Here is a 15,691-nt window from a genome sequence, read left to right as displayed (position 1 = left end):
ATAACATTCCTGTTTCTAAGACAATCCCATGGGTCAGGAAATGTCATACACTGATTGGCTTAGATCTGGTGTCCTGAGAAGGGATAACCCTTAGGGTTGACCAGGCTTTCCCTTGGAATTGAGGTTCTGGGTAGCTCCCCTAAAAGTGAATGGACCACCTGTGGGAGAGCTGGAAACCTAAATGAAAACCAGGTACAGAGCCATGGGGAGGAAAATGGCTCAGTGCCCACTGTGCTAGGCAGTATTTACTCTACCCTTAAAGTCCTCCTCTTCTGGTTCCTCATGGGTCACAGCAGAAACCCTGGAACTGTGAGGCTGTGGAGTCACAAGAAAAGTTGACTGCGTTCAGAGTCAGTTCAGCAATGTGTGGTCAGGCAGTGTAAGTGGGATGGGGCATGTGAGGATGCCCTGTGGCTTCCAACAAGTGTCTCTCTCTCTCCTGCTGGTGCAGTAGGGAGTGGATTAAACCTCCCACTTGTCTCCATTTCACCTGTCCCTAAAGCACGCATTGAGGGGGGCGTGGCTTTTGACGATTTCTAAAAGCTTTTTTTTTTTTAAACATCTTTATTGGAGTATAAAAGGGGAAGTAACTAGGGAAAGTGAGCAGCTTCCTCCCCCTTCTCCTTGGTCCTCTTACTCGTTTTCTCTCTTCCCCTAGGCTCTGCAGGGAAACATGGAGGCTGGTGGCAGGGCCTTCTGCTAAGGGGGAGGGCTCTCCTGGGAAGCCAGGCTGTGGGCCACCCCCAACCCTGAGCGCGATGACTGGTCCTCACTGGACCCCAGCAGGAAGGCTGCTTTTCTCCCAGGAGCTCTGAAAGTTCCTTGCTGTTGGACCCATACCCCCCTGATGACTGTGTGCCTTCTTTCCCCCTCTAGATGTTCGACTGGATAAGCCACAACAAGGAGTTATTCCTCCAGAGCCATACAGAGATTGGAGTCAGCTACCAGCACGCCCTCGACCTCCAGACTCAGCACAATCACTTCGCCATGAACTCCATGGTGAGTGCAGGGTGTCTTCTCGGGGGCAGGAGAATAACGAGGGGGACGGGGCCGCGGTGGAGAGGGCAGAAACAGACTTACAAGCCGAGGAGGAAGGAGAAACTCTGAACATGCGGTCCCTTTCAGCATTCCATTTGCCAAGATAGGGACGAGTGCAGGACATGTGGTGAGCCGGCTGTTTCCGCAGCAGATTATGGCCTCATTTCTGCCTCCAGACCCTGCTTTACATGGTGAAAGGAACGTGCTGGGGTTGTAGAAGCTATCAGCCCAGTGCAAGAGTAGAAGGGAGAGTGCCCAGTTCCACTCCGCTGACTTAACCCACTGGCATGGGTGAGTCACTAAGCTGGGACGAGAGGCACCTCGGGCTGTGGCGCGCTGGAAACGGTTGAGTGAGCTGGGCTGCTGAGACTGGAGAAGAGGAGCCTTGCGGGACACACGGTTGCTGCCTTCAGTTATGTGGAGGGCTGCCTTGGAGAGAAGAGGGTGGAATTATCTTGTGTTGGTCTAGGAGGCAGAACGGTCCAGGGGACGGCAGTTGGAGGGGGAGGCAGCACATGGCTCAGGAGGTGGGATGTACTGGAAGTTAGTGAGCCCCCCGGGATGGGGAGACTTCAAGCAGACGCTGACTTCAGAGAGGGATGGATGTTTGCTAGCTGTGTGGCCATAGGAAATTTACCTGTCTGTGCTTCCATTTCTTCATCTGTAAAATGGAAATAATAATAGCCACCTTATAGGGTTGTTGTGAGGATTCAATGAGTTAATTGTAAGGTGGCTGGAGATGTGCCTGGTACATAGTCCGTTATCAGTAAATATTGGTATTATGATAATGATGATGCTGGTGATACAGGAATCTAGTCCAGATAACACCTGTGATTCCTCGTAAAACTAACACTTTGGGATAGTAATTTTTCCATGTGGTCTCCCCAAGACTTTGAAATCTTGTCTGCCCCTTGAACCCGCTGTATCTGAAATGTCTGCAGCCTAAGTATGCCTCGACATCTCTCTCTCTCTCCCCTCTGCCAGCTCTTCGTGCTTGTACTACTGGTACAAAAGAATAGCTCCACCGTTCCCCATGTATCTTAACTCCAAAGGCACCATATCATTTCATCTGGTGATGCTGGGAAGGGGGGCGGGGGTTAGAAAAACATAAACACAGAGGATCACAGAGGCCAGGAAGGAAGATAATTTCATTTTCTATGGAGTTGTTTTAACAGTGTTATACACTGGACTATGTTATACACAGAAATAATTCTGGCCTCAAGTTTTCAGTGTCTAGTTAGGGAGATAACTCAGACAGTCATGGTACAGCTTGATATGTGCGGTGATAGAGATGCTGAGTGACCTAAGAAAAGTACAGTCTCAGTGGTTTAAAGTAATAGAGGTTCATTTCTTGTTCCTACCACATGCCCATCACTGGCTGATGGGGGCTGTTCTCATCGCACTCACTCGGGGACCCAGACTGAGGGAGCAGCCACTGTCTCAGATGCAGCCAGTGCCTCAGCAGACAAAGCAAGTAGCCAAGCGCACGCTAGCTCTGAAACCTTCCACCTAGAAGTGACGCATTTCACTACCCAACACCAGTCACACGGCCACATCTCACATCGTGGGTGGAGGTATATGGTCCTACCTCCACATGTTGGGGAGGAGAGAGTGGGTATTTGTGAATAGCCCTAATGATTAGCACAGGGAGCCATTGCAGGATGTAAGGTAGAGGTGAACAGCGTGAGATTTGCATGGGAAGGGACCTCTGGCTGCAGAACAGAAGGTTGTGGGACCAGGCAGGGAAAAGATCAATATTGACTGTGTTACCAATTTGGGCCACAGCAGTCTTGTCTTCATCTAAATGCAAAGACTAGTCCAACTAGTCTTCTATAATTATGTCTCATCCCAGGCTCGCTTTAGTCACAGACGAGCAAACCAATTGATCACAGGTGATTAAGAACATGAACTCAAATCTAGTCAGGTTTGATTATCTGTGTGCCTTGTGGATTTCCCCTGGTGAATTTTACAAATTCTGTGCCAGAATCTTCATGTCACCCAACTACCTGGCCCTAAGGCAGACAAACTCATTTTAATAAGAAGCAAAGACAAACATAATTAGGGAAGTAAGTCTACCATCAAGCCCCTCAAAACAATGAACTACAAAGTTAAATAGAAAGAGCCTTTGGCTTTGAATTATCTGCACCACTGCTCTTCTCTGTTAATATGGATAACTGAGAGTTAATAACACATCAAAAACCTTTCCTCTGACAAATTTACTTCTGAAGTCTCCATTTTCAGGACAAAAAAAATGAAAACGAGGGAGGAAATTTACTGAAGGGAAGCATCTTCTGGAGCTGGGAGGGAGGAAGAGGAGGTTTAATATACAACAGCCAATTAGCATGTGCCAGCCCATCTCTAGTCTCCCATTGCTGTGAGTGCCTGCAGCACTCGGAGGCCTGTTTAGCCTGATTAGGCTGGCTCTCCTCTCTGGCTGCAGGGCAGGGGAAGGGAAATCCCAGGGTTGTTTGATCAAATTGGCTGAACTGGTGCGTTATAAACACCGCAGGTGCTTTTGTTAACTGGGAGGTTTACAGGTTTCTTATTAAAAGGGACTTCCCCTAAGACGGATGTCAGCAACCCAAGGAGGTGAATAGAGGGAATTACAGACTCCTTTTCTCTGGCCTGAGTGATGGATGTTGCTGCCAAGAAACAGATGAATTTAAGCAGCTACTGCTGGAGCCCAGTGACTGTAGGAATGATCAGTTACTCAGGGGAAGTGGGAATGTGGATTGTTTTGTAAGTTCACTGAGGCATTTCCTTTGCGGTTCTTGGAAAAGAACCTATACATATGCCCACACATCTGTCCATGTAAAGGTACATGCAGCGTACTTTGTTTCAGGCTACAGGTGAGTTCTTTGCTACTGAATCCTGTTTTATCAGTGAAATAGGCCAGTGATCCCTTACCTTTCGGGGAGGTCACAGACCCCTTTGAAATCTAATGAAAGTTGTGGGTCTTCTCTCCAGAGAAATTTATGTGGACAACTTTTTTAAGGCATTTTCAGGGGATTCAAGGGAATCCTAAAGCCTATCGATCACCCTCCCCAATATAAGATCCCAAGAACCTCATGACTTCTTTCTTCATTCATTCCACAAATAATTAAGGATTAGACATTGTGCTGGATGTTGGGCATATAGTGGTGAACAAAATGGTCTGTCCATGGAGGTTCCAGTGGAGAGACAGGTGATATTATGTAATCTCATAAGTAAATATATAAATACAAATCAATAAGTCTCGTGTTGGAAGAGTAAGCGCTGCTACGATGGAGGATGACAAAAGGGGCTCCATTTAAATGAGGGGAGGTCAGGTATATTTTTCAATTAATAATCAGTACTGACTTAATGCTTATTGTTCATTCATTGATAGTAATTAATGGTCTGTGAGTTAACTCTATAAAGTACCAATTCTTCTTTATAATTTAAAGAACCCCTAGGTATACTGTTTGGTAAATGAAGATGATCTAGTTATAATTTATCTGTTTTTTAAGTTTTGTTTTCATATGTCTAGTTTTATATACCAGTTAAAGACCCGACCCCAGCTGAGGTGACCATTACTGAGAAATAATTGCATATCATTAAATCGTGGAAGCAAAATCAGAAATTTCCTAAATTTTGTCTGTGAATTGGTACCAATAAAGGCTATCAATTATTAACATGTGGAGAGTGTGGGAGTATAATGCCCCACTGAGTATGGTACGTGAGCAACTCTGCAAGAAAAAGGTTAAAATTGGTTGATCTTTGGCTTTTTGTTATAACATGTTTTTTTGCAGTTTCCACTGGGGAATCCTATTCTTTTGATCTTTAATAATAATAATAATAACCCACCTACTAAACCCAGTAGGAAGATACTCTCTGGCTTCTTATAGTGCCTCATAAAGCCAGGTTTCCTGAGCTCTCTGGGACCCTCCTTTTTCTTAATTTCGCCTTCTGTTGTGAAAGGCTTTCTCACAAATTCTCCTTCCCCTGAATGTGGCCTCCTCCTCTGATGGGAGTGTGGGCAGATGGAATTAGGGTCGGGTTGTACTGTAATACGCAACAGAACAATCAGGTAGCCATCTGTGCTCTAGTACCTCATGAAAAAGACACTCACAGGAGTACATACAAACATAACACAGTCTTATTCACAATTTTAATTAGCTGGTTCTTTGGGAAAAATAAATTGCTAATGGTTTCTGTCTAGAGTTTTAAAATATGAAGTGATATTCATTTTCTATTGTTACGACTGTGAGGACTCACATTAGTGATAACCATGTGCAGCTGGACAGTAGGAAGCCTTTCTGCTGCGGCATGTTGATAGCTGCTTTAATCCTATTAATTTGCTCACCAGAGGCACATACTGCCACTTGATGGTGTGCAAATCAGACCAATTGCAGCAAAGCCTGTGGTGCTCTCTTTGAGGGAAAGTTACAAATGGTAGCACCAAGGAAAAATCAGATCTGGTGCAAGAGAGGTAAAGATTCTGAGCAGGGTTCCTGACCCCAATTTGAGAAGCCTTGCTCTGGGGTCCTCTGTCATCTTTGATTCTCAGCAGCCCCAAACCATGATTACACAAGTAATTCCCTACCCCCAAACAGACAGCACTTCCTATGATGAAGTGACCCCACTTCCATCGCCCACACTCCCATCAGAGCAGGAGGCCACACTCAGGGGAAGGAGAATTTGTGAGAAAGCCTTTCACAACAGAAGGCAGAATTAAGAAAAAGGAGAGCCCCAGAGAGCTCAGGTTTTGGGGAACACACGCGCACACGCACACACACACACACACACACACACACACACACACACACTATTGTGATGTTTAATAGCCAGGATTTGACCCTGTCATAGCCACAAAGTCTCTTAGTACACATAAAACCTGTTGAAGAAGAGAAGAGATGAGTCTCAGCTTGTATGCATTAGTCTTTTTAGTACAATTTTTTTTTTCAAAGAATCTTGTAGTAGACTTGCTAAAAATGTAGATTTCTTTTTGGCTTCCACCCCAGTCCTAGAAAATCATAATCTCTGGGGGATGAGGCCCCCAAACCTCCATTTTTTAACAAGTTTCATGGGTGATTTATGTACGTATTAAAGTTAGAGAACTGTTGTTCTGTGGAGATGTATATGTATTTATAAAATAGTCACGCCCTAAAATAAAGCATTACAGGTTCCGAAAGAGAGTCCACTTCTAGTATGACAGCATGAGGCGCTTTGCAAACCTACTCTCCAGTGAAACTGGTAGACATTATTTTAAAAGAACCATTTAAAGTCTCTAGAAATGGTCCTAAGTGCACACAGCAAATGAAGAAACATTCAAGAAAATTTACTAAAACTTGGTAAGAACAGTGAATCTGTGGTATTTGAACCAGGACCCTCTTTCCTCCCACCTCCCAGCTCAACGAAATGGAAACGCTACTCCAGACTAGTGCAACCAAGAACACAGGGTCTCCTTTGCCCCCAGCTCCCAAATGAAGGACTGTCTTCCCAGATAGGACATTTCATATCCTGGTCCAAGCTACCTGTTGCTGAAATTAAGTTCTAGGTGAGTGTGGCCAAGAGGTAGGGACTCCTTCTTCTGCCTAGCCCCCACTCATGGAGCAGAGGCTATACCATGGGCACAACACTGCTGAGAAATAGTGTTGCCTGGGAGTAGAAACAAACTATAAAACAGAGAGCCCCAAATCTTGTCCCAAAGCAACTGCATTTATTTGCAATAGAGAGTAGAGAAGTTCAAGCCAATAGCACTCTCAAAAATGCCCTTAGGGAAATTATGGTGAGAGGCAACTGGGAGAAGATTTCTACAGTCACTGGAGATATAGGATAAATAGTAGGCAGGCTGGTTTGCCAGAGAGAAAGAGACTTCCTGGGGCCAGAACAAATCTTAAGTAGTGACCTCAGGAACTGTCCCTTCAAAGGAGCTTGGATTTGATTGGATAGATCTGTGAAGCAGATCTATATTTATACCCCAGGACATTGTTGAAAGCAATAGAGTAATGAGCTGGAAATTAGTGGAACAGCTGGGTGTGGTCAGGGAAAGAGAACGTTAAAGAGAGGACCGCGAAGACCAGTGTCATCCCAGGGTGACTGTGGGCATACCCAAGGCTGCATCCCCTGAGGAGCAACATCAGAGGTTTCCCACTAAAATAATCCAGCCAGTCACTAAACAAATAAGCAGGTAAATAACAATAACAAGCCCCAGAAGTGTGGGAATCAGTACCCAGAGATGCTACAATGTATTATCTAAATGTCCAGGTTCCAGCAAAAAATTATGAGCTATGAAAAGAAACAGAAATGTATGATTGGGGGGTGGGGTGGGGGGAACAAATGGATAAAAAGCACACACTGGAAAAAGCAAGAAACAGAAAATGCCTGTGAGAGTGACCAGATATCAGATTTAACAAAGATTTCAAAGTAGCCATTATAAATATGTTTTTTTTTAAAAACCAAAAACTGAAGGAAACTATAATTGAAGAAGTAAAAGTAGGTATGATGATATCATCTCACCAAACAGAGAATATCAATAAAGAGATAGAATTTATTTTGAAAAGTACCAAAAGGAAGTTCTGGAGTTGGAAAATACAATCACTGAAATGAAAAATTCACTAGAGGAGGTCAACAATAAGTGAATTGGAAGAAGAACCTTGAAGATAGAGCAATAGAGATTATGCAATCTGAAGAACAGAAAGAAAAAAGAAAGAGGAAATGTGAACAGAGCCTCAGAAAAATGCAGGACATCATCAAATGTACCATCATATGCATAATGGGAGTACTAGAATGAGAGAAGAGAGAAAGGAACATTTTTTTTAAATTATAGCTGAAATCTTCCCAAATATTGAAAAATAATCTACATAGCCAGGAAACTCAAGGAACTCCAAGTAGGATAAAGGAAAGAGATCCACAAACAGATTCATCATAGTGAAAATACTGAAACCTAAAGATAGGGAGAAAATCCTGAAAGCAGCAAGAGAGAAAGGAGTTGTCACAGGGGAATCCCAATAAGAATAATAACTGATTTCTCATCAGAAACAATGGAGCCCAGAAGGAAGTAGAATAACATATTCAAAGTGCTTAATGGAAAAAAACTGTCAACCAAGAATCCCATATTCAGCAAAGCTATCTTTCAAAAATGAAAGTGAAATAAAGATATTTCCACATAATCGAATACTGAGGAAATTTGTTGCTAGCAGACACGCCTTATGAGAAACAATAAAGGAAGTTCTTTATGATGAAAGCGAGTGACCCCAGACTCGCTCTTTTGAATCTGTACGAAAAAGACAGAGAGCACTGGGAAAGGTAATTACATAACTATAAAAGACAGCATAGGTGCAAATTTCTTCTTCTTTCTTCTCGTCACTGATTTAAAAATCCATTGTATAAAATAATATGTATACGTTGTACTACTGAGCTTATAACATATAGAAATGTAACATATTTTCCAGTGACAGCACAAAGGAGGTAAGAGTAAAGCTGTATAGGGCTAAGGAAGTTACTCCAGATGGTAACTTGAATGCACAGGGACAGAAGAAAACATCCAGAAATGATAAATAAGGAGGTGAATATAACAAGAGCTATAAACTTTTATTTACTCTGCTTTCTTCTCTCAGCTTCTTCAAAATACATAAAATTATAAAAAGTGATACAATCTAATGCTGGGTTTATAACATTTATAAATGTAATGTGTATAATAACATCACAAAAAGAGGGGAAAGGGCTCACTCCCTCTTGTGAGAGCACCAGAATCACAACTAACTGCTGAACAATCATCAACAGGAAGACACTGGAACTCACCGAAAAAGATACCCCACATCCAAAGACAAAGGAGAAGCCACAATGAGACGGTCGGAGGAGTAAAATCACAATAAAATCAAATCCCATAACTGCTGGGTAGGTGACTCACAAACTGGAGAACAGTGTTACCACAGAAGTCCACCCACTGGAGTGAAGGTTCTGAGTCCCATGTCAGACTTCCCAACCTGGGGGTCCGGCAACGGGAGGAGGAATTCCTAGAGAATCAGACTTTGAAGGCTAGCGGGATTTGACTGCAGGACTTTGACAGGACTGGAGGAAACAGAGACTCCAGTCTTGGAGGGCACACACAAAGTAGTGTGCACATCAGGACCCAGGGGAAGGAGCAGTGACCCTGTAGGATACCGAACCAGACCTACCTGATAGTGTTGGAGGGTCTCCTGCAGAGGCGGGGAGTGGCTGTGTTTCACTATGAGGACAAAGACACTGGCAGCAGAAGTTCTGGGAAGTACTCCTTGGCGTGAGCCCTCCCAGAGTCCACCATTAGCCCCACCAAAGAGCCCGGTAGGCTCCAGTGTTGGGTCGCCTCAGGCCAAACAACCAACAGGGAGGGAACCCAGCCCCACCCATCAGCAGACAAGAGGATTAAAGTTTTACTGAGCTCTGTCCACCAGAGCAGCAGCCAGCTCTACCCACCACCAGTCCCTCCCATCAGGAAACTTGCAGAAACCTCTTAGATAGCCTCATCCACCAGAGGGCAGACAGCAGAAGCAAGAAGAACTACAATCCTGCAGGCTGTGGGAAAAAAACCCACATTCACAGAAAGATAGACAAGATGAAAAGGCAGAGGGCTATGTACCAGATGAAGGAACAAGAGAAAACCCCAGAAAAACAACTAAATGAAGTGGAGATAGGCAACCTTCCAGAAAAAGAATTCAGAATAATGATAGTGAAGATGATCCAGGACCTCGGAAAAAGAATGGAGGCAAAGATCGAGAAGATGCAAGAAATGTTTAACAAAGACCTAGAAGAATTAAGGAACAAACAAACAGAGATGAACAATACAATAACAGAAATGAAAAATACACTAGAAGGAATCAATAGCAGAAATAACTGAGGCAGAAGAATGGATAAGTGACCTGGAAGACAGAATGGTGGAATTCACTGCCACAGAACAGAATAAAGAAAAAGGAATGAAAAGAAACGAGGACAGCCTAAGAGACCTCTGGGACAACATTAAACACAACGACATTCGTGTTACAGGGGTCCCTGAAGGAGAAGAGAGAGAGAAAGGACCAGAGAAAATATCTGAAGAGATTATAGTCGAAAACTTCCCTAACATGGGAAAGGAAATAGCCACACAAGTCCAGGAAGCGCAGCAAGTCCCATACAGGATAAACCCAAGGAGAAACACGCCAAGACACATAGTAATCAAATTGGCAAAAATTAAAGACAAAGAAAAATTATTGAAAGCAGCAAGGGAAAAATGAAAAATAACATACAGGGGAACTCCCATAAGGTTAACAGCTGATTTCTCAGCAGAAACTCTACAAGCTAGAAGGGAGTGGCATGATATACTTAAAGTGATGAAAGGGAAGAACCTACAACCAAGATTACTCTACCCAGCAAGGATCTCATTCAGATTCGATGGAGAAATCAAAAGCTTTACAGACAAGCAAAAGCTAAGAGAATTCAGCACCACCAAACCAGCTCTACAACAAATGCTAAAGGAACTTCTCTAAGTGGGAAACACAAGAGAAGAAAAGGACCTACAAAAACGAACCCAAAACAATTAAGAAAATGTTCACAGGAACATACATATCGATAATTACCTTAAACGTGAATGGATTAAATGCTCCAACCAAAAGACACAGGCTTGCTGAATGGATACAAAAACAAGACCCATATATATGCTGTCTACAAGAGACCCACTTTAGACCTAGGGACACATACTGACTGAAAGTGAGGGGATGGAAAAAGATATTCCATGCAAATGGAAATCAAAAGAAAGCTGGAGTAGCTATACTCATATCAGATAAAATAGACTTTAAAATAAAGAATGTTACAAGAGACAAGGAAGGACACTAGATAATGATCAAGGGATCAATCCAAGAAGAAGATATAACAATTATAAATATATATGCACTCAACATAGGAGCACCTCAATACATAAGGCAACTGCTAACAGCTATAAAAGAGGAAATTGACAGTAACACAATAATAGTGGGGGACTTTAATGCCTCACTTACACCAATGGACAGATCATCCAAAATGAAAATAAATAAGGAAACAGAAGCTTTAAATGCTACAATAGACCAGATAGATTTAATTGATATTTATAGGACATTCCATCCAAAAAGAGCAGATTACACTTTCTTCTCAAGTGCGCACGGAACATTCTCCAGGATAGATCACATCTTGGGTCACAAATCAAGCCTCAGTAAATTTAAGAAAACTGAAATCATATCAAGCATCTTTTCTGACCACAACGCTATGAGATTAGAAATGAATTACAGGGAAAAAAAAGTAAAAAACAAAAACACATGGAAGCTAAACAATACGTTACTAAATAACCAAGCGATCACTGAAGAAATCAAAGAGGAAATCAAAAAATACCTAGAGACAAAGGACAATGAAAACACGACGATCCAAAACCTATGGGATGCAGCAAAAGCAATTCTAAGAGGGAATTTTATAGCTATACAAGCCTACCTCAAGAAACAAGAAAAATCTCAAGTAAACAATCTAACCTTACACCTAAAGGAACTAGAGAAAGAAGAACAAACAAAACCCAAAGTTTGCAGAAGGAAAGAAATCATAAAGATCAGAGCAGAAGTAAATGAAATAGAAACAAAGAAAACAATAGCCAAGATCAATAAAACTAAAAGCTGGTTCTTTGAGAAGATAAACAAAATTGATAAACCATTAGCCAGACTCATCAAGAAAAAGAGGGAGAGGACTCAAATCAATAAAATCAGAAATGAAAAAGGAGATGTTACAATGGACACCGCAGAAATACAAAGCGTCCTAAGAGACTACTACAAGCAACTCTATGCCAATAAAATGGACAACCTGGAAGAAATGGACAAATTCTTAGAAAGGTATAACCTTCCAAGACTGAACCAGGAAGAAATAGAAAATATGAACAGACCAATCACAAGTAATGAAATTGCAACTGTGATTAAAAATCTTCCAACAAACAAAAGTCCAGGACCAGATGGCTTCACAGGTGAATACTATCAAACATTTAGAGAAGAGCTAACACCCATCCTTCTCAAACTCTTCCCAAAAAATTGCAGGGAAAGGAACACTCCCAAACTCGTTCTATGAGGCCACCATCACCCTGTTACCAAAACCAGACAAAGATAACTCCAAAAAAAGAAACTTACAGACCAATATCACTGATGAATATAGATGCAAAAATCCTCAACAAAATACTAGCAAACAGAATCCAACAACACATTAAAAGGATCATACACCATGATCAAGTGGGATTTATCCCAGGGATGCAAGGATTCTTCAATATACGCAAATCAATCAATGTGATACACCATATTAACAAATTGAAGAAGAAAAACCATATGATCATCTCAATAGATGCAGAAAAAGCTTTTGACAAAATTCAACACCCATTTATGATAAACACTCTCCAGAAAGTGGGCATAGAGGGAAGCTACCTCAACATAATAAAGGCCATATACGACAAACCCACAGCAAACATCATTCTCAATGGTGAAAAACTGAAAGCATTTCCTCTAAGATCAGGAACAAGACAAGGATGTCCACTCTCACCACTATTATTCAACATAGTTTTGGAAGTCCTAGCCACGGCAATCAGAGAAGAAAAAGAAATAAAAGGAATCCAAATTGGAAACGAAGAAGTCAAACTGTCACTGTTTGCAGATGACATGATACTATACATAGAAAATCCTAAAGATGCCACCAGAAAACTACTAGAGCTATTCAATGAATTTGGTAAAGTAGCAGGATACAAAATTAATGCACAGAAATCTCTTGCATTCCTATACAGTAATGATGAAAAATCTGAAAGAGAAATTATGGAAGCACTCCCATTTACCACTGCAACAAAAAGAATAAAATACCTAGGAATAAACCTACCTAGGGAGACAAAAGACCTGTATGCAGAAAACTATAAGACACTGATGAAAGAAATGAAAGATAATACCAACAGATGGAGAGATATACCATGTTCTTGGATTGGAAGAATCAACATTGTGAAAATGACTATACTACCCAAAGCAATCTACAGATTCAATGCAATCCCTATCAAATTACCAATGGCTTTTTTTACGGAACTAGAACAAATCATCTTAAAATTTGTATGGAGACACAAAAGACCCCGAATAGCCAAAGCAGCCTTGAAGGAAAAAAATGGAGCTAGAGGAATCAGACTCCCTGACTTCAGACTATACTACAAAGCTACAGTAATGAAGACAATATGGTACTAGCACAAAAACAGAAACATAGATCAATGGAACAAGGTAGAAAGCCCAGAGATAAACCCACGCACCTATGGTCAACTAATCTATGACAAAGGAGGCAAAGATATACAATGGAGAAAAGACAGTCTCTTCAATAAGTGGTGCTGTGAAAACTGGACAGCTACATGTAAAAGAATGAAATTAGAACACTCCCTAACGCCATACAGAAAAATAAACTCAAAATGGATTAGAGACCTAAATGTAAGACCGGACACTATGCAATTCTCAGAGGAAAACATAGGAAGAACACTCTTTGACATAAATCACAGCAAGATCTTTTTTGTTCCACCTCCTAGAGTAATGGAAATAAAAACAAAAATAAACAAATGGGACCTAATGAAACTTCAAAGCTTTTGCACAGCAAAGGAAACCATAAACAAGACGAAAAGGCAACCCTCAGAATGGGAGAAAATATTTGCAAACAAATCAATGGACAAAGGATTAATCTGCAAAATATATAAACAGCTCATGCAGCTCAATATTAAAGAAACAAACAACCCAATCCAAAAATGGGCAGAAGACCTAAATAGACATTTCTCCAAAGAAGACATACAGATGGCCAAGAAGCACATGAAAAGCTGCTCAACATCACTAATTATTAGAGAAATGCAAATCGAAACTACAATGAGGTATCACCTCACACCAGTTACAATGGGCATCATCAGAAAACTACAAACAACAAATGCTGGAGAGAGTGTGGAGAAAAGGGAACCCTCTTGCACTGCTGGTGGGAATGTAAATTGATACAGCCACTATGGAGAACAGTATGGAGGTTCCTTAAAAAACTAAAAAAGAATTACCATATGACCCAGCAATCCCACTACTGGGCATATACCCAGAGAAAACCGTAATTCAAAAAGACACATGCACCCCAATGTTCATTGCAGCACTATTTACAATAGCCGGGACATGGAAACAGCCTAAATGCCCATTGACAGACGAATGGATAAAGAAGATGTGGTACATATATACAATGGAATATTACTCAGCCATAAAAAGCAACGAAATTGAGTCATTTGTTGAGACGTGGATGGATCTAGAGACTGTCATACAGAGTGAAGTAAGTCAGAAAGAGAAAAACAAATATTGTATATTAACGCATATATGTGGAACCTAGAAAAATGGTACAGATGAACCAGTTTGCAAGGCAGAAATAGAGACACAGATGCAGAGGACAAACATATGGACACCAAGGGAGGAAAGTGGCAAAGGTGGTGGTGGTGGTGTGATGAATTGGGAGGTTGGGATTGACATATATACACTAATATGTATAAAATGGATAACTAATAAGAACCTGCTGTTTAAAAAAATAAGTAAAATAAAATTCAAAAAAAAAAAAAGAAAAGAGGGGAAAGGGAATAAAGCTATACAGGAGTGACATTTTAATATCTCAGTGGAATTAAGTTAGTATGCCTCTGAAGCTGATTCTCATAAGTTAAGATATTCATGTTAAACCCTAGAACAACAGCTAAGAAAATAACAAAAAAATAATAGAGAAAAAAGTTAGCAAAAATATTAAAATACTACATTATAAATATTCACTAATATTTGAAGAACGAAAGAAAGCACTATAGAAAGAAACAGAGGTATAAAAACAGACATTGATGACATATAGAAAAAGTAAAATGGCCTGGACATAATCCAACTATATCAATAATGACATAACTGTGGAAAAGGTTTAAACAATCTAATCAAGGTGACATAGAAATTGTCAATGGATTTAAAAAAACAAAAAAAAGGATCCAACAATTTATTGTCTATAGGAGAAAAACACTTTAGATTCAAAGATTATGACTAGATTGAAAGTAAAGGATGGAAAACAGATGTATTGTGAAAACAGCATCATAAGAAAACCTAGGTCGTGTGACTACACTAATAACAGACTTTTAAACAGACTTCAAAACAAAACAAAACCAAAACAAAAAGTGGTCCTAGGAGAACAATGGGGAACATCATTGTATGATGGAAGAGTTACTCCATCAGGAAGATATAAAAATTATAAGCATATGTACCTAACAATGTAACACCAAAATAAATGAAGCAAAAACTGACAAAAATGATGAGAGAAATACAATTCAAAAATAATAGAGACTTTCATACCCCACTTTTAATAATAGTTAGAACAGGTAAGCAGAAGATCAATAAGAATGTAGAAGACTTGAATGAAGAAATAGACTATAAACCAAATCAACCTATAGAACACTCCACCCAGCAACAGCAGACTATACGTTCTTCTCAAGGGCACATGAAACATTGCCCAGAATAGACCATATATTGGCAATAAAAGAAATCTTAATAAATAAAAGGGATAAAAATAATATAAAATACATTCTCTGACCACAATGGAATGAAATTAGAAATCAGCAACAGAAAGAAATTTGGGGAATTCACAAATACGTGGAAATTAAATAACACTCTCTTAAATATAC

General features: G+C 40.7%; 1 protein-coding gene across 1 annotated transcript in view; it reads left to right on the top strand.

The window, feature by feature from the left end:
- Positions 1-15,691, top strand: part of KALRN (kalirin RhoGEF kinase) — a 655,634-nt gene that overhangs the window by 255,864 nt on the left and 384,079 nt on the right. Inside the window, exon 6 of the mRNA XM_036850143.1 lies at positions 877-999. Coding sequence (XP_036706038.1) covers positions 877-999 — 123 coding nt within the window. The remainder of the gene's footprint in view (positions 1-876; positions 1,000-15,691) is intronic.

This window comes from Balaenoptera musculus, chromosome 4, assembly GCF_009873245.2.
Source record: "Balaenoptera musculus isolate JJ_BM4_2016_0621 chromosome 4, mBalMus1.pri.v3, whole genome shotgun sequence".
Classification (NCBI taxonomy): domain Eukaryota; kingdom Metazoa; phylum Chordata; class Mammalia; order Artiodactyla; family Balaenopteridae; genus Balaenoptera; species Balaenoptera musculus.
The sequence above is the reverse complement of the archived record's forward strand: the minus strand, read 5'-3'. Positions and strand labels throughout refer to the sequence as shown.